Source organism: Equus quagga, chromosome 3 (genome assembly GCF_021613505.1).
Source record: "Equus quagga isolate Etosha38 chromosome 3, UCLA_HA_Equagga_1.0, whole genome shotgun sequence".
NCBI classification, from domain to species: Eukaryota; Metazoa; Chordata; class Mammalia; order Perissodactyla; family Equidae; genus Equus; species Equus quagga.
In genome coordinates this window covers 149229278-149241572 of record NC_060269.1, presented here as the reverse complement: position 1 = coordinate 149241572, position 12295 = coordinate 149229278, and the positions used below count along the sequence as shown (strand labels likewise).

The 12295-nt window shown below is 45.3% G+C and overlaps 1 protein-coding gene across 2 annotated transcripts in view; it reads right to left on the bottom strand.

The window, feature by feature from the left end:
- STK32B (serine/threonine kinase 32B) overlaps window positions 1–12289 on the bottom strand; it is a 337777-nt gene extending 325488 nt beyond the window's left edge. For both annotated transcript variants that reach the window (XM_046656895.1, XM_046656896.1), the window contains exon 1: window positions 12149–12289. In XM_046656895.1, the coding sequence (XP_046512851.1) occupies window positions 12149–12200 (52 nt within the window). In that variant the 5' untranslated portion in view covers window positions 12201–12289. The remainder of the gene's footprint in view (window positions 1–12148) is intronic.
- Between the last annotated feature and the right edge of the window lie 6 nt (window positions 12290–12295).

The window sequence follows — 12295 nt, the reverse complement described above, 5'->3', positions numbered from 1 at the left end:
AAAGGCTTAGTGTGAATAAAAGAATGTAAAATATCTCAATAATTTTGATATTGAAATCATAATATCTTAGGTATATTGGATTAAATAAAATGTATTATTAAGTTCACTTCTTTTTACCTTTATAGCGTCACTATTAGAAAATTTAAAATTATAAATGAGGCTAGCATTTGTGGATTTCTTCAAATTTATTTAGAACAGTCTTAAAGCAGATCAACGGGAATGCCTGTACACGGCTTGTCAAAGTGTGCAACCACTTTGGAAACTAACTTGCCACTATTTTATAAAGTTGAACACGCGCCTACTCAATGACACAGCAGTTCTCCTATAGGTATACATCCTAGAGAAACTTGCACATGTGCATCAGGAGACATACAAAAAATTGTTCATAGTAGCATTGTTCATAATAGTCAAAAACTAGAAACAGTACAAACGCCCACTGTCAGAAGAAAGGATGCAATTCATGGTATAGTCACATAATGGAACATTATACAGTAGTGAAAATGAATAGAATCCACTAATACATGTAGCATAGATCAATCTTAGAAACTCAATCTGGAGCAAGAACAGTGAATTACAGAAGAATACAGAAAACATGGTACCATTTTTATAAATTTCATAAAGCAATAAAACCTAAACACTGATTGCTCAGGATGAGGAAGCCGGGAAAGGGGATGGCATGGGTGGGAGAAGCACGCCTAGAGAGCTTCAACAGAACTGGACGTGCTCTGTGTCTTCGGATGAGTCAGGAGTTGGTGGGTGAGTTCATTTTCTTGCGTCCAAGAAAGAAAAGACTTACATCTGCTAGTTTTAAGAAAGATCATGGTGACCCCGGTCAGAGCTGTTTCACTGAAATGATGAAGGGAAGTCAGGCGTAGTGAGTTGAGGAATGAGTTGTTAGGAGAAAGTGAGGACTGCGTTTTTCAAGAAGCACGTTTGTGAAAGTAAGGAGACTTGGGTAGTAGATCTGAGGGGACACAGGCATCAGGGAGAGCTTATTTTCTAAACAGAAGGCTTTACGCACAGCCACATACCGAGGAGAGGAGTCAACTAGTGTTTTGAGTCAACCTTGCTGCTGAGAAGAACTAGAACAACTGGACAAGATATATCTTTAAAAAGTCTGTTTGAAGGAATCACAGAGCTATCAATGGAGTGGGGAACAGCAGGTTGAATATCCGTGAGGAAGGAGAGCCCAAAGAGATGGGTCCAGCATTGGGGGTCACTCTTCCTCAAGAAGCATCTGCCAACTCTGCAAGCAGCTTCCAAGAGGCTGAGAAGGCGACCAGGCTTTCGAACACTCCCAGGCATGAGGGATGGGTAATACTAGACATCAGCGTCTAGCAAAGAGGAAGAGGCTTGGAAGCACCCTGAGCTTTCCATAAGGACACCACAGGGCTACTGTCTAGAGGGAGTGTGACACGGATTGGGGTGGTCCTCAGAGGATGCCAATCACCTCAGTCTCTGCGAGGACTGAGAAGAAATGTAATTCCTGGCACTCCAGCTTAGGCACCTACAAAAAGCAAAAGGAAACCTTTCTGAGGAAACACACCATCACCCAAAGCCTCAAATTATCCCTATACTATTTCCTATTTAAAGCCCAGCATGTAATAAAAAAGAACTGCCAGGCAAATGAGAAAACAAGACATGTCTAAAAGAAATAGACGACAGAAACAGAGGGTTACCAAATAATGGAGTTCTCAAACATGTCTTCTAAATAAACTTGAGTAACATGGTAAGTAATTAAAAGACAGGTTCTGGGAATTGCAGCAGAGAACTGAAAGCCATAAAAGAGAACTAAATGGTAAATCTAGAACTGAAAAATGCAATAATTAATATAAAGAACTTGGGGCCAGCCCCATGGCTGGGCAGTTAAGTTCATGCGCTCCACTTCAGCAGCCTAGTGTTTCGCCGGTTTGGATCCTGGGCAGACCTAGCATGGCTCATCAAGCCATGTTGAGGCGGCGTCCCACATAGCAGAGCCAGAAAGACCTACAACTAGAATAAACAACTACGTACTGGGGGGCTTTGGGGAGAAGAAAAAGAAAAAAGAAGGTTGGCAACAGATGTTAGCTCAGGTGCCAATCTTTAAAAATACATATATAGAAAGAACTTAATGGTTGTACTTAACAGCAGATAAACAGAACACAAGTAATTAAAAAAGAAACAGACTAGAAGAAAATTTTTCAGACTAAAAACAAAGAGAGACAAAAGAATTTTTTAAAAAAACATAAATACTGTCAGAGCCACATGGAGCATGGTGATAAGGTCTAATACCTGTGAAATTTGAGTCTGATAATGTGAGGAGAAAGAGAAAATATCAGAAGTGATATGAGAAGACAAAATAAGAATGCTTCAAAACTAAGAGGACCACTAAGGCACAGATTCAAGAGGCATAAGCCACAAGCAGAAAATGGCCAGAACACCATATCTCGGCACATCATGATTAAATTTCTGAAAACAAAATATAAAATCTTGAAAGTAGCTACACAAGAAAAACAAATAAGTTTAAAAGGAACAAAGATAGTACTGATAGCTGTCTTTTAATACAAAAGCCAAAAGACAATAGAACCATATCTTCAAAATGCTGAAGGAAAAGCTGCCAACATAGAATTTGATATCCAGCAAAATATTCATTCATAAGTAAAGCCTAAATAAGGACATTTCCAACAATTAGAAAGTAAGAGAATTTGTCACCAAAGGCATTCACTAAAGGCAATGCTAAAGAAAATACTTCAGGCAGAATGGAAATAATTCCCATGGAAACTCATAAGTGAAGGAAGAAATAAAGAGTAGAATATGTGAGTAAATATAATCGATGACCTAAGATTCTATTTCAGAAACCTAGAAAAAGCACAGTAAGTTAAACCAGAAAGTATACAAAAGATAATAATTAAAATGAGAACATAAATCAGTGATTCAGGAAACAAACATTAACAAAGCCAAATGCTATTTTTAAATTTAAAAAACTCATAAATCCAGGTAAGACAAATCGAGAAAAATAAAGGAGAGGAAAAACACAACTTTCCAAAATCAGAATTTAAAAAGGAGGCACCACTACAGATCCTACAAACATTGAAAAGATAATAAGAGGATATTATGAACAACATTAGGCCAATACATTTGAAACTTAGAAACAATCCTACACAAACTCTGCCAGAGGATTGCAAGAAATGGCATACTTCAAGGTTCTTTTAATGAGGCCAATATAACCTTGATTAAAAACCTAATAAAGACATTAAAAGTGTATTCTTTCTGCTAGTCTGTAGAAGAGTTTCTGAAGGATTATTATTAATATTCTAATATCTGGAAGACCTCACCTATGAAGATATCTGGGCCTAGACTTTTCTTCACAGGAAAGCTCTTACTATAGAGTCAATTTGTTAATAGATACAAAACTATTCTGATATTTAAATTCTCCCTGTATTATTTTTGGTAAACTGTGTTTTTCAGAGTAGTTGTTTTATCCAAGTTTCAAACATACTGGCATAATGTTTATAAGATCCTCTTATGAAAAAGTTGTTTTAAAAAGTTAGCAAATCAAATCCAATCATATATCACGTGATGACAAAGCGGGTTTTATTCCACGAACGAAAGGCTGATTTAATATTTTAAAATCTTTAAAACATATAATTCTTCACCTAATCAGAAAAAAGGGAGAAAAACCACGTATCATCTCAACAGATGCAGAAAAAGCACTTAAATTCGACCCTCATTGAAACTCTCAGCAAGTCAGGATAGAAGAAAATCTCTTTAGTGTGTAAAAGATACCTACAATAACAACCCAACTATGTCAATAATCAACTGCAAAACAGTGAATGCTTTCTGCCTGGGGAAGGGCTGGTTTTGCTAAATGTGCCAACCAGGATAGGCTGCGTCACGCTGGAGTAACAAGCAACCCCAAATCTCAGTGGCTTAAAACAGCAAAGGTTTATGTCTCACGGATGCCATGTCCCACTTCAGCTTGGCCGGTAGTGTTGACCACACTGTTCTCACTCTGGGAACCAGGCTGAAGTAAGTTCCACCATTAAGAACACTGCGGTTGCCCAAACAGAGATAGAGAGATATGAAGTGACATCTACTAGTTCTTCAATACTTTCTCCAAGATGTGACACATCACCTCTGTCACTTTGACCAAAGCAAGCCACAAGGTCCTACATAACTTCCAGGGGACAGAGCAGTATAATTTTTTTGTATGCGTGGAAGTAAATGAGAACAGGGGATTGGCAAACAAATGGTAACGTCCCAAATTGAGAGAATGGGATGCCTATATTAATGACTTCACAGATGGAGTACTTCTGGGAGATGAACCACAGGCCAAAATCCTCAATGAATAAGAATGCTCCAAGGAGTTCACATAAACCAAGGGAGGCAAGGAGGAAAAGTCCAAGATCAGTAAGAACATTGGCCTCCACTTTTTCCTTGGCTGGCTGTGGATGAGAGAATGACCTCAGTCTGGTAAGTCTGCTTTTCTCTTCTTGGGTAGATCAGGATCTGCCAATTCTCCTCTGGAGTCCTGAACTGCTTGTCCCCATTGCTGTCTGCGTGAGAACATCCCTGTAGGATGTCAGGACCCTCACTGCTCTTTGTAGAATAGTTTCTCCATCTCTGTCTGCAATTGCTCAGAGCCCAGATTTTAGATAACTGAGTATTGCTAGGAATATTTTGTTCCTTCCAATTCTCTTAGGAAAATGCCTGAGCCCAGTGCTAGCGTAGGCTGTTTGATCCTCCTAAAATACTGGTCCTTTTTCTCTCAAGACGTTTAAACCTCTCTCTCAAGACTGTGCACAAATCCTGTCACCATCTTACCACCCTGTTCACTTCAGCTCATATCATGGGATAGCCATCTCTTCTCTCTCCACACTTTTGCTGACCCATAAAAGAGGAATTGTGTCTTCCCCAAAAGGCAGTGGGGAAAAGTTCTGCCTTCTCGCTCAATGGGAAGCAAAGCGATATCCCGAATCACGATATTCAAGAGTCTGATATCCATTAATCATTACAGGTGGCTATTTTGGGGAAATTTCTTGGGGATTCTCTGAGCGTCATGACTGGGAGCCACCAAGCTATTGACAGCATAGAACCCCTCTGCAGACTCATTCTCTCCCCAGGCAAGTCTCAAGGGCAAAAGTGAGGGATGGGAGTAGAAAGGCCATTCTGGACTCACATCCATGGCATTCCTCCAAGCCAACTTTACTAGTAAGAAGTCTGAAATTTCTGCATTTGTTTCTCAATAGCTTCTGAAACCCAGAGGAATGTAAGAAACTGGCCCCCAATAAGTGATTACTTGCATCTCTCATTCAACAACTCGCTATTATATGCCTTCACTGGTCCTGTCTTAGGCCTTGCACACACAAAGGTGAAAATGAAATAATTGCTGCTCTTCAAGGTCATGCAGAAGATGGACAAACAAACAATTAAATGAGATAAGCCAAAGTGTTCCAAACCACGCCTCAAGGAACACAGTATTAACAGGTGCTGGGCCGGACCCTTCTGTCTGTTTTCACCTGCCTGCCCAGCGTCCACTTGCCCTTCTCCGGTTGATACTCGAGTATTCTTGGGAAAATCCTTCAAGTACACTCTTGGTCCAAATGCCTCAAGTGAAGTCAGCCCCTCCCGCGAATGCAAGGGTGGGCACGTGACCCAGCCTGGCCAGTGAGGGCCTCATTCTTCCTCCTGGTCACAGCGAGTGGTTCAAGGACAGGCCAAGACCTAATCAGAACCAATCAGACGAACCCTGGGACTTCTTTCTCCAAGAACTATGACAAAGATGCTCTCTTTTCCATACCTGGAGCTGTAAGACTGTGAGCCTGGAGGTGGCAGGGGCCCCCTGAGGAGAGAGCCTGCCTGAAGCCACACAGAGGAGAGCAGAGAATCCAAGGAGGGAGATTCCTGATGATATGATTCAGGACTCGGGTTCCAGCCATGGCTGGTGAGATCCACACTTTCATTCATTCATTCATTCATCCACCAAAAATGTATTGCGCATCTACTACATTACAGGTGTTCTTTTAGGCCTTGGGAATCCAGCAGTGAATAAATCGCACCACATCCCTACCTTTAAGGAGCCTGTAACTCCTTAGGAGGAGACAAAGACACGAAATCCCTGCTTTTAAGGAGCTTGTGACCGAGTGTAGAAAGACAGACAATAACTAAGAGGAAGGAGGGAGATGGGATGGGAGACGGCAGGACCTGACGGGCATCTGTAGGGACTTCTGCTTTTACTCTCTTCCACGTGCTGCTGGGGGGTGCGGAGTGGGAGGAGGTTGAACAGAGGACTGAAGGGACCAGACACTCTTTTTTTTTATTATTTGAGGAAGATTAGCCCTGAGTTAACATCTGCCACCAATCCTCCTCTTGTTTGTTGAGGAAGATTGATCCTGAGCTAAGATCTGTGCCCATCTTCCTCTACGTTATATGTGGGACGCTGCCTCAGCATGGCTTAATTAGCAGTGTGTAGGTCAGCACTGGGGATCGGAACCAGGGAACCCTGGGACACCAAAGCAGAGTGCACAAACTTAACCACTGTGCCACCGGGCCGGCACCCTGATGCTCATTTTAACAGGATCACTCTGGCTTCTACACTAAGGTGACACTGGAGGGGGTGAGGGCAAAAGTAAGAAGACCAGTCAAGGAGGCTGTTGTTATAACCTAAGCAAGAGGTGTGACTATAGCTTGGACCAGAATGATAGTGATGGATGGAGGTGGTAAGAAGTGGCCAGAACCAATTAATTCCTCTGAAAGAACTTCTTGTTGGTTTTCTGTCTTTGCAACTGAGCGAGGCTCATCTAACATGCCATATTCCATCTAATCTCAGATGCCACCCACATTGAAGGCGCCATTGTTTCATGTACCACTAAGAAGAAATTCGGCCAATTCATCAACGTGATTCTTTCTCATCACTTGAAAGAGCTCTTTCAGACCTGTTATACATCTCTTTTAGACCTATATAAGTTAGTGTGAACAGCTATGACCACGTGCAAACAATAAAACTACATCTCAAATGCCACCTTGGCCAGCAGTGATCATAAACCACATCCCAACTTCAGAGATGTTAAAACATGGAAAACTGCGTGCCTTAGAATCAATGACATACTATAGTGTGTACACACATGTCTGACTTCATAGAGATGACGGGCACAGGTTTTATACTTATAAAACCCATACCTATTTTCTATGAGAGTTGAAAGGTGTAGATGAATCCTACCATTCATTTCTACCAAACCATCTCATACTGATTTATGAGCATTTTCTTAATCCCCCAAGTACAAGATAAATCAAAATGCATTTTCACACGAGGCATAGATCTGAAAATCCAAGGTTTACATTGCAGGCTCCTGCATCAGATATGCACATGCCTCAGACAGACATGGACACCGAGCCCGGAAACCTACATAGCTTCCATGGCCTCTCTCCAGCCCCCACCTCTGTACATACTCTACATGTTAAAGAGAAAGTGTATTCCAAGCAATTCTGAGCTTTCTCAGAATATTTTTGCTTTCCACCTTATGCACACGCCACAAATGGCAGATGTATGGAAGCCCAGTATAGCACGACGGAGCTTCCCCAAAGGTCTAAAAAAGTTGAGACAAAGTTGGGAGCAAACCCAGCAGCATAGAGATGTCAGGCACTTTGTGAATTACAAATGACATAAAACGCCGCACGCAGGCTCAACAGACTGTCTCCAGGTGAAGCAGGACGGCCACTGTGGGGAGCGACTATGTACCACTGTGAGCAGGGATGCGCGCACCTGCAGTATTAGATGGCTGAGTATCTCCAGAGGAAACCGGCTTTTGTCGTATATTTACTTAAACCAAGAAGATGCGGTCATGTTCCAAGCTGCAAGTGAAGTTACCTGGCCCAATAATAACGCAGAAATAATATTTTTAAACATCCCATTAACTCATGACAATCTAAAATGAGAATACCCAGAGCTGGTTAAGAGGTTGTTAAATTGATACCCCAAAATGTGGACACTGGCCATAAATTGATAAAACACTGATAAAAAAAACCCTCTAGAAACATAATTTAACATGTTTCCAGAGTCCTAAAATGTACGCAATCCCTTTGACCCAATAATCTCACTCTTTGCATCTCATTTTAAGGAATTCATTTACAAGAAGAGAAATGCTTTATGTATAAAATTTTCAAGCAACTTATTTATAAAAATGGAAAACTGAAAACAACCTACGTGTCTAACAATAAGAAAATATTTAAGTAAATTATGATAGTTCCATTTGATGGAATATTACAATCCATTAAAATATTAATTTTGAAGACACTGTAGCAACATGAGCCACTTAAAATATGACGCTAAGAGCATAAGCATAAATCATGTTATCGGTGGTAGGTGTACTTACATAATAATGTCTAGACAGGGATAAGGACAGGGAGGGGAAGAAAACAACTTCAAAGCAATTTTCGACGTGAATTTGGAACAGTAGATGATTTGGTTTACATTCCCAGAACTTGTATTACGATATGACTGCTCCACAAACGGTTTTTGGAGATAGGATCTGAGATGATTATTGTGAACGCTCAAACACTGTCAGAATGTATGGTTATCATCTTCGCCCCAACGTTTGTATAAGGAGATCTCTATCGGAGCCTGATCTGTGTGCTGGTCTCACTCTATGTGGTCAGACGTATCCGTGAGAGAGAAACTTTCCTGTAGGCCTCCAGAGGTGGCACCAGGCACAGTGCTAGGCACCAAACTCCGGAGTTAAACAGACCTGGGTGTGAGTCCCAGCTCATCCACACGCAGGCCGTGGGCTCCTGGGCGGTTTTCCTGAGGTCCTCCGTTACCTCTCCAGTAAATGCAGCTTCTGAGATCTCCCTGGCAGAGTCGAGACAACGACCCCCAACTAGATATGAAAAGCAGTCCACACGACGCGTGGGTAGTTACTGTTGTTGCAGCTTCTGGGTGCGTACGATCTGGAAGCAGGTTAAACTCCTGCCATCAGAATGTAGTCGGTCCTGGCACAATTAAGCAATGGCAAATTTTCAGCTCTGTTTAGTATTAAGCCACTTACAAACCAGACTTGTTCTGGTTGGGTAGGTGTTTGCATCGTTAACGTCCCGACAACTCTGACTTGGGAGAGCACGTTCGTTCACGGACCAGGTCACTTCCTGCCGAAAACCCTTCAGTGACTGCAGATGCCTATAAGGTCAAGTCCAAACACACAGCCACCAGGCTCTGTAAGGCCAGCCGGCACCCAGGGTCCATCTCCTGTGCCTTCCAGCCTCACACTCCACCCTGCAGAAGTACCAAACCCCCACCACCTCCCCAATGAGCCCGGAATACTCTTTGCTGTCTGCCTCTCCACATTCTGTTCCCTCCCTCTAAACGCCCTTCGCCACCTACCAATGCCACCTTCCCTGGTAACTCCTACCATTTCTGCAAGACTCAAGTCTAAGAGGAAGTCTTCTCCAACCCCTTCTCCCTGCCCAGGGTGAGGGCCCTCCTCTAGGATCTCCCAGCCCCCTGAGCTCACTGCCTGTTCTGGTTGTTTACTTGTCTGGGAGCTCCCCCAGGGTCAGGACTTTGCCTTTGTCTTCCACGTAGTCCTGGTGCGCAGCTCAGGGGTGGGTGCAGAAAAGATGATCAGTAAAGGCCCATGACATAAACGAATCAATTGGTGGCAACTAACAGCGTTTTACTTGCACAGGGAAATAACTGAGAAATACACTGGCGAAATCGAGAGAGTTAATGTTTCACTGGGCTGAAAGCCGGCGCAATGAGGAGAGTCCTAAGCTTGTATTTCAGCTGCCCCGAAACAGGCAGTTGACCTTGGTGAGGAACAACCCCAGGAAAATCAAAAGGTTGGCTACGCCAGATAAAACTGTTTTGCAAATTAATATTTTAAAGCACATTGTCTGGGATAAAGGATAGAGACAGTTGTCAATAGAAGGGAGGCAAATTTCCTCTGTAAATAAAAGAGAAAGAAAAATGCTAAGAAAATCACCTAGAGTGTGAGCTTTGACCCAGGCCAGAACCATGGACTCCTAAAACTGGGGGTGAGGTGTAAGAGAGAACTTTCTTCTGAGAAGAGAGTTCATGGCTTTCATCAAAGGATCCTGTTATGGGCTGAACTGTGTCCCCCCAAACTTCCTGTGCTGAAGCCCCAACCTCCAAGGTGACCGGATTTGGAGATGGGGCCTTTAAGCAGGTAACTAACACTAAGTGAGGTCATAAGGGTGGGGCCCTAATCTCACAGGACTGGCGTTCTTATAAGAAGAGGAAGAGACACCAGAGATGGCTCTCTGCATCCTCGAGGGCACAGAGGACGGCCATGTGAGGACACGCGGAGAACGGGGCAGTCTGCACACCAGGAAAAGAGGACTCACCAGAAACCAGCCCTGCTGGCACCTTGATCTTGGACTTCCAGCCTCCGTAACAGTGACAAAACAAATTTCGGTTGTTTAAGACACCACCAACAACAAATTCTGTTGTTTAAGCATCTGCAGTATCTTGTTATGACAGCCCGAGCAGACTAATATAGTCCCTTCCCAAAAACAGACAAGAAACTTCGGCTTGTTGAGAATGGAAAGTTTATTGCCTAAGCCATCCCCTCTCTCTGTCAACGAGTGCATCTTCTCACAGGGTCTGAGCAGCTCTGGATGGCATCTCACAGCACAAAAGTACTCCAAAGGGGACAAGCCTGTCCCGCACACACCCCAGGCAGGCTGTCCCACCGCACAGCACACCTACAAATGCTGATGTCAGTGTCAAGACCACTTTGACTTCCCAGAAGTTCAGAGTCAACGTGACGTTGGCTGGGAAGGGTCAGCTCCACGCAGGAGCCTGCCCCACGTCCCTGTCAACCTCTCCACTGTCCACTCGGGCTCCCCGCCTGCCCGTGCCCCAGACTACAGAACCAGGAAGGCCCGGGCCTTGTTGAGTCCCCACCTCCCCGCCCCGGCCCCACTCACTGTCCTTATCACCACGTACCATCCTTGATTATTCAGTGCCGCTAGACCAGGAACTCCTTTAAGAAGGGACCAAATGGGCCCGACTCACTTAATTACACTGGCTGTACTTGGGCATCCTTTTGAGTGGGGCTGTCCAGCGAGTGCTGTCCGGCGAGTGTCTGACTACCACCCACCGCCTTGTTAGTTCTAGAAACCAGGATCGGTGCACACAAGCCTATGCCTGGGGCCATGATAAGAAGCACTGCCTCCAGGGCAGACTGTCCAGCCTCAAAGCCAGCTCTGTCCCTTCCAGCTGTGCTATGACTTGTCCCTTTCTTCAAGTGTGAACTGGAACAAAAGCATCTCCCCCATCGGGTTGCTGTGAGGACCGAGGGACCACACTCAAAGCCCTAGAACTGAGCCTGGCACATGGTGCTCAGGACCTCCTAGCTCTTCTTTGAGGCGCGGTGGAGACAAAAGCCAGCACAGTGTTCCCAGCTTTCGGATGCAGAGAGTTAACAGATAACCAATGAGACGTGCCGAGCTCAGTGCTATTATATTTATAAGGCACTTTGCACATGGGTTACAATGGTTATGCTGCAAATAACCCCATAAGGAAGAAGGTGGTGTCTTAATTCTCATCTCATAGGTGAGGAAACAAAGGTTTCAGACGGGTTAAGTAAGCTGCCCACGGACACACAGCGCTGGAAATGGGGTTCTGCTAGTCAAAATACCGAGCTCTACCGACCGGAGCTGCAAGGACGCCCAGCCCTGGAGTTCAAATGAGGTCGGGCAGCCTACAGCACTCCTCCACCAGGGAGGCCGCCACCAGCGGGACACCTTCCCGGGAGTCAAGGAGTTTGGCCAAGAAAAGTTTCCCTAGGCTGTCCTGGGCGAACGAGGGGAGCAGCGTGCAACTGCCCGTGCACGAGACCAGATGCGTCGCGAGCATGAACACACACACACACACACACACACACACACACACACACACACGCCGCCGCCTTGAGCCTCGGGCTCTGAAGGAGACCTCGGCTTAGGGCAGCCCGAGCATCACCCGGACCCGCCGGCGAAGCCACCTCCTCCCTGAGGCCCCGGGACGGCTCGGGGCTCAGCCTGCTCCCCGCCCCGGCGCCCGCCCGCCCTGGGGTCCCGACCCGCGGAAGCCGGCTCGGCGGAAGCCCCGCGCGCGGCTGGGGCTCGGCCCGGGGAGCAGGGCTGCGCGCGGGCGCCCTCGCCCTCTTACCTTCCTCATTCTCGTCGAACACGGGGGGCTGGTGGGAGTGGTTCCCGCCCATATTCCGCCGCGGCGCCCGCCGCTGCTGCCGCCGCTACATGCCCGGCGCGGGCGCGGGCGCGGGTGCGGGACGCGGGTGCGGGCAGCCCCGGCCGG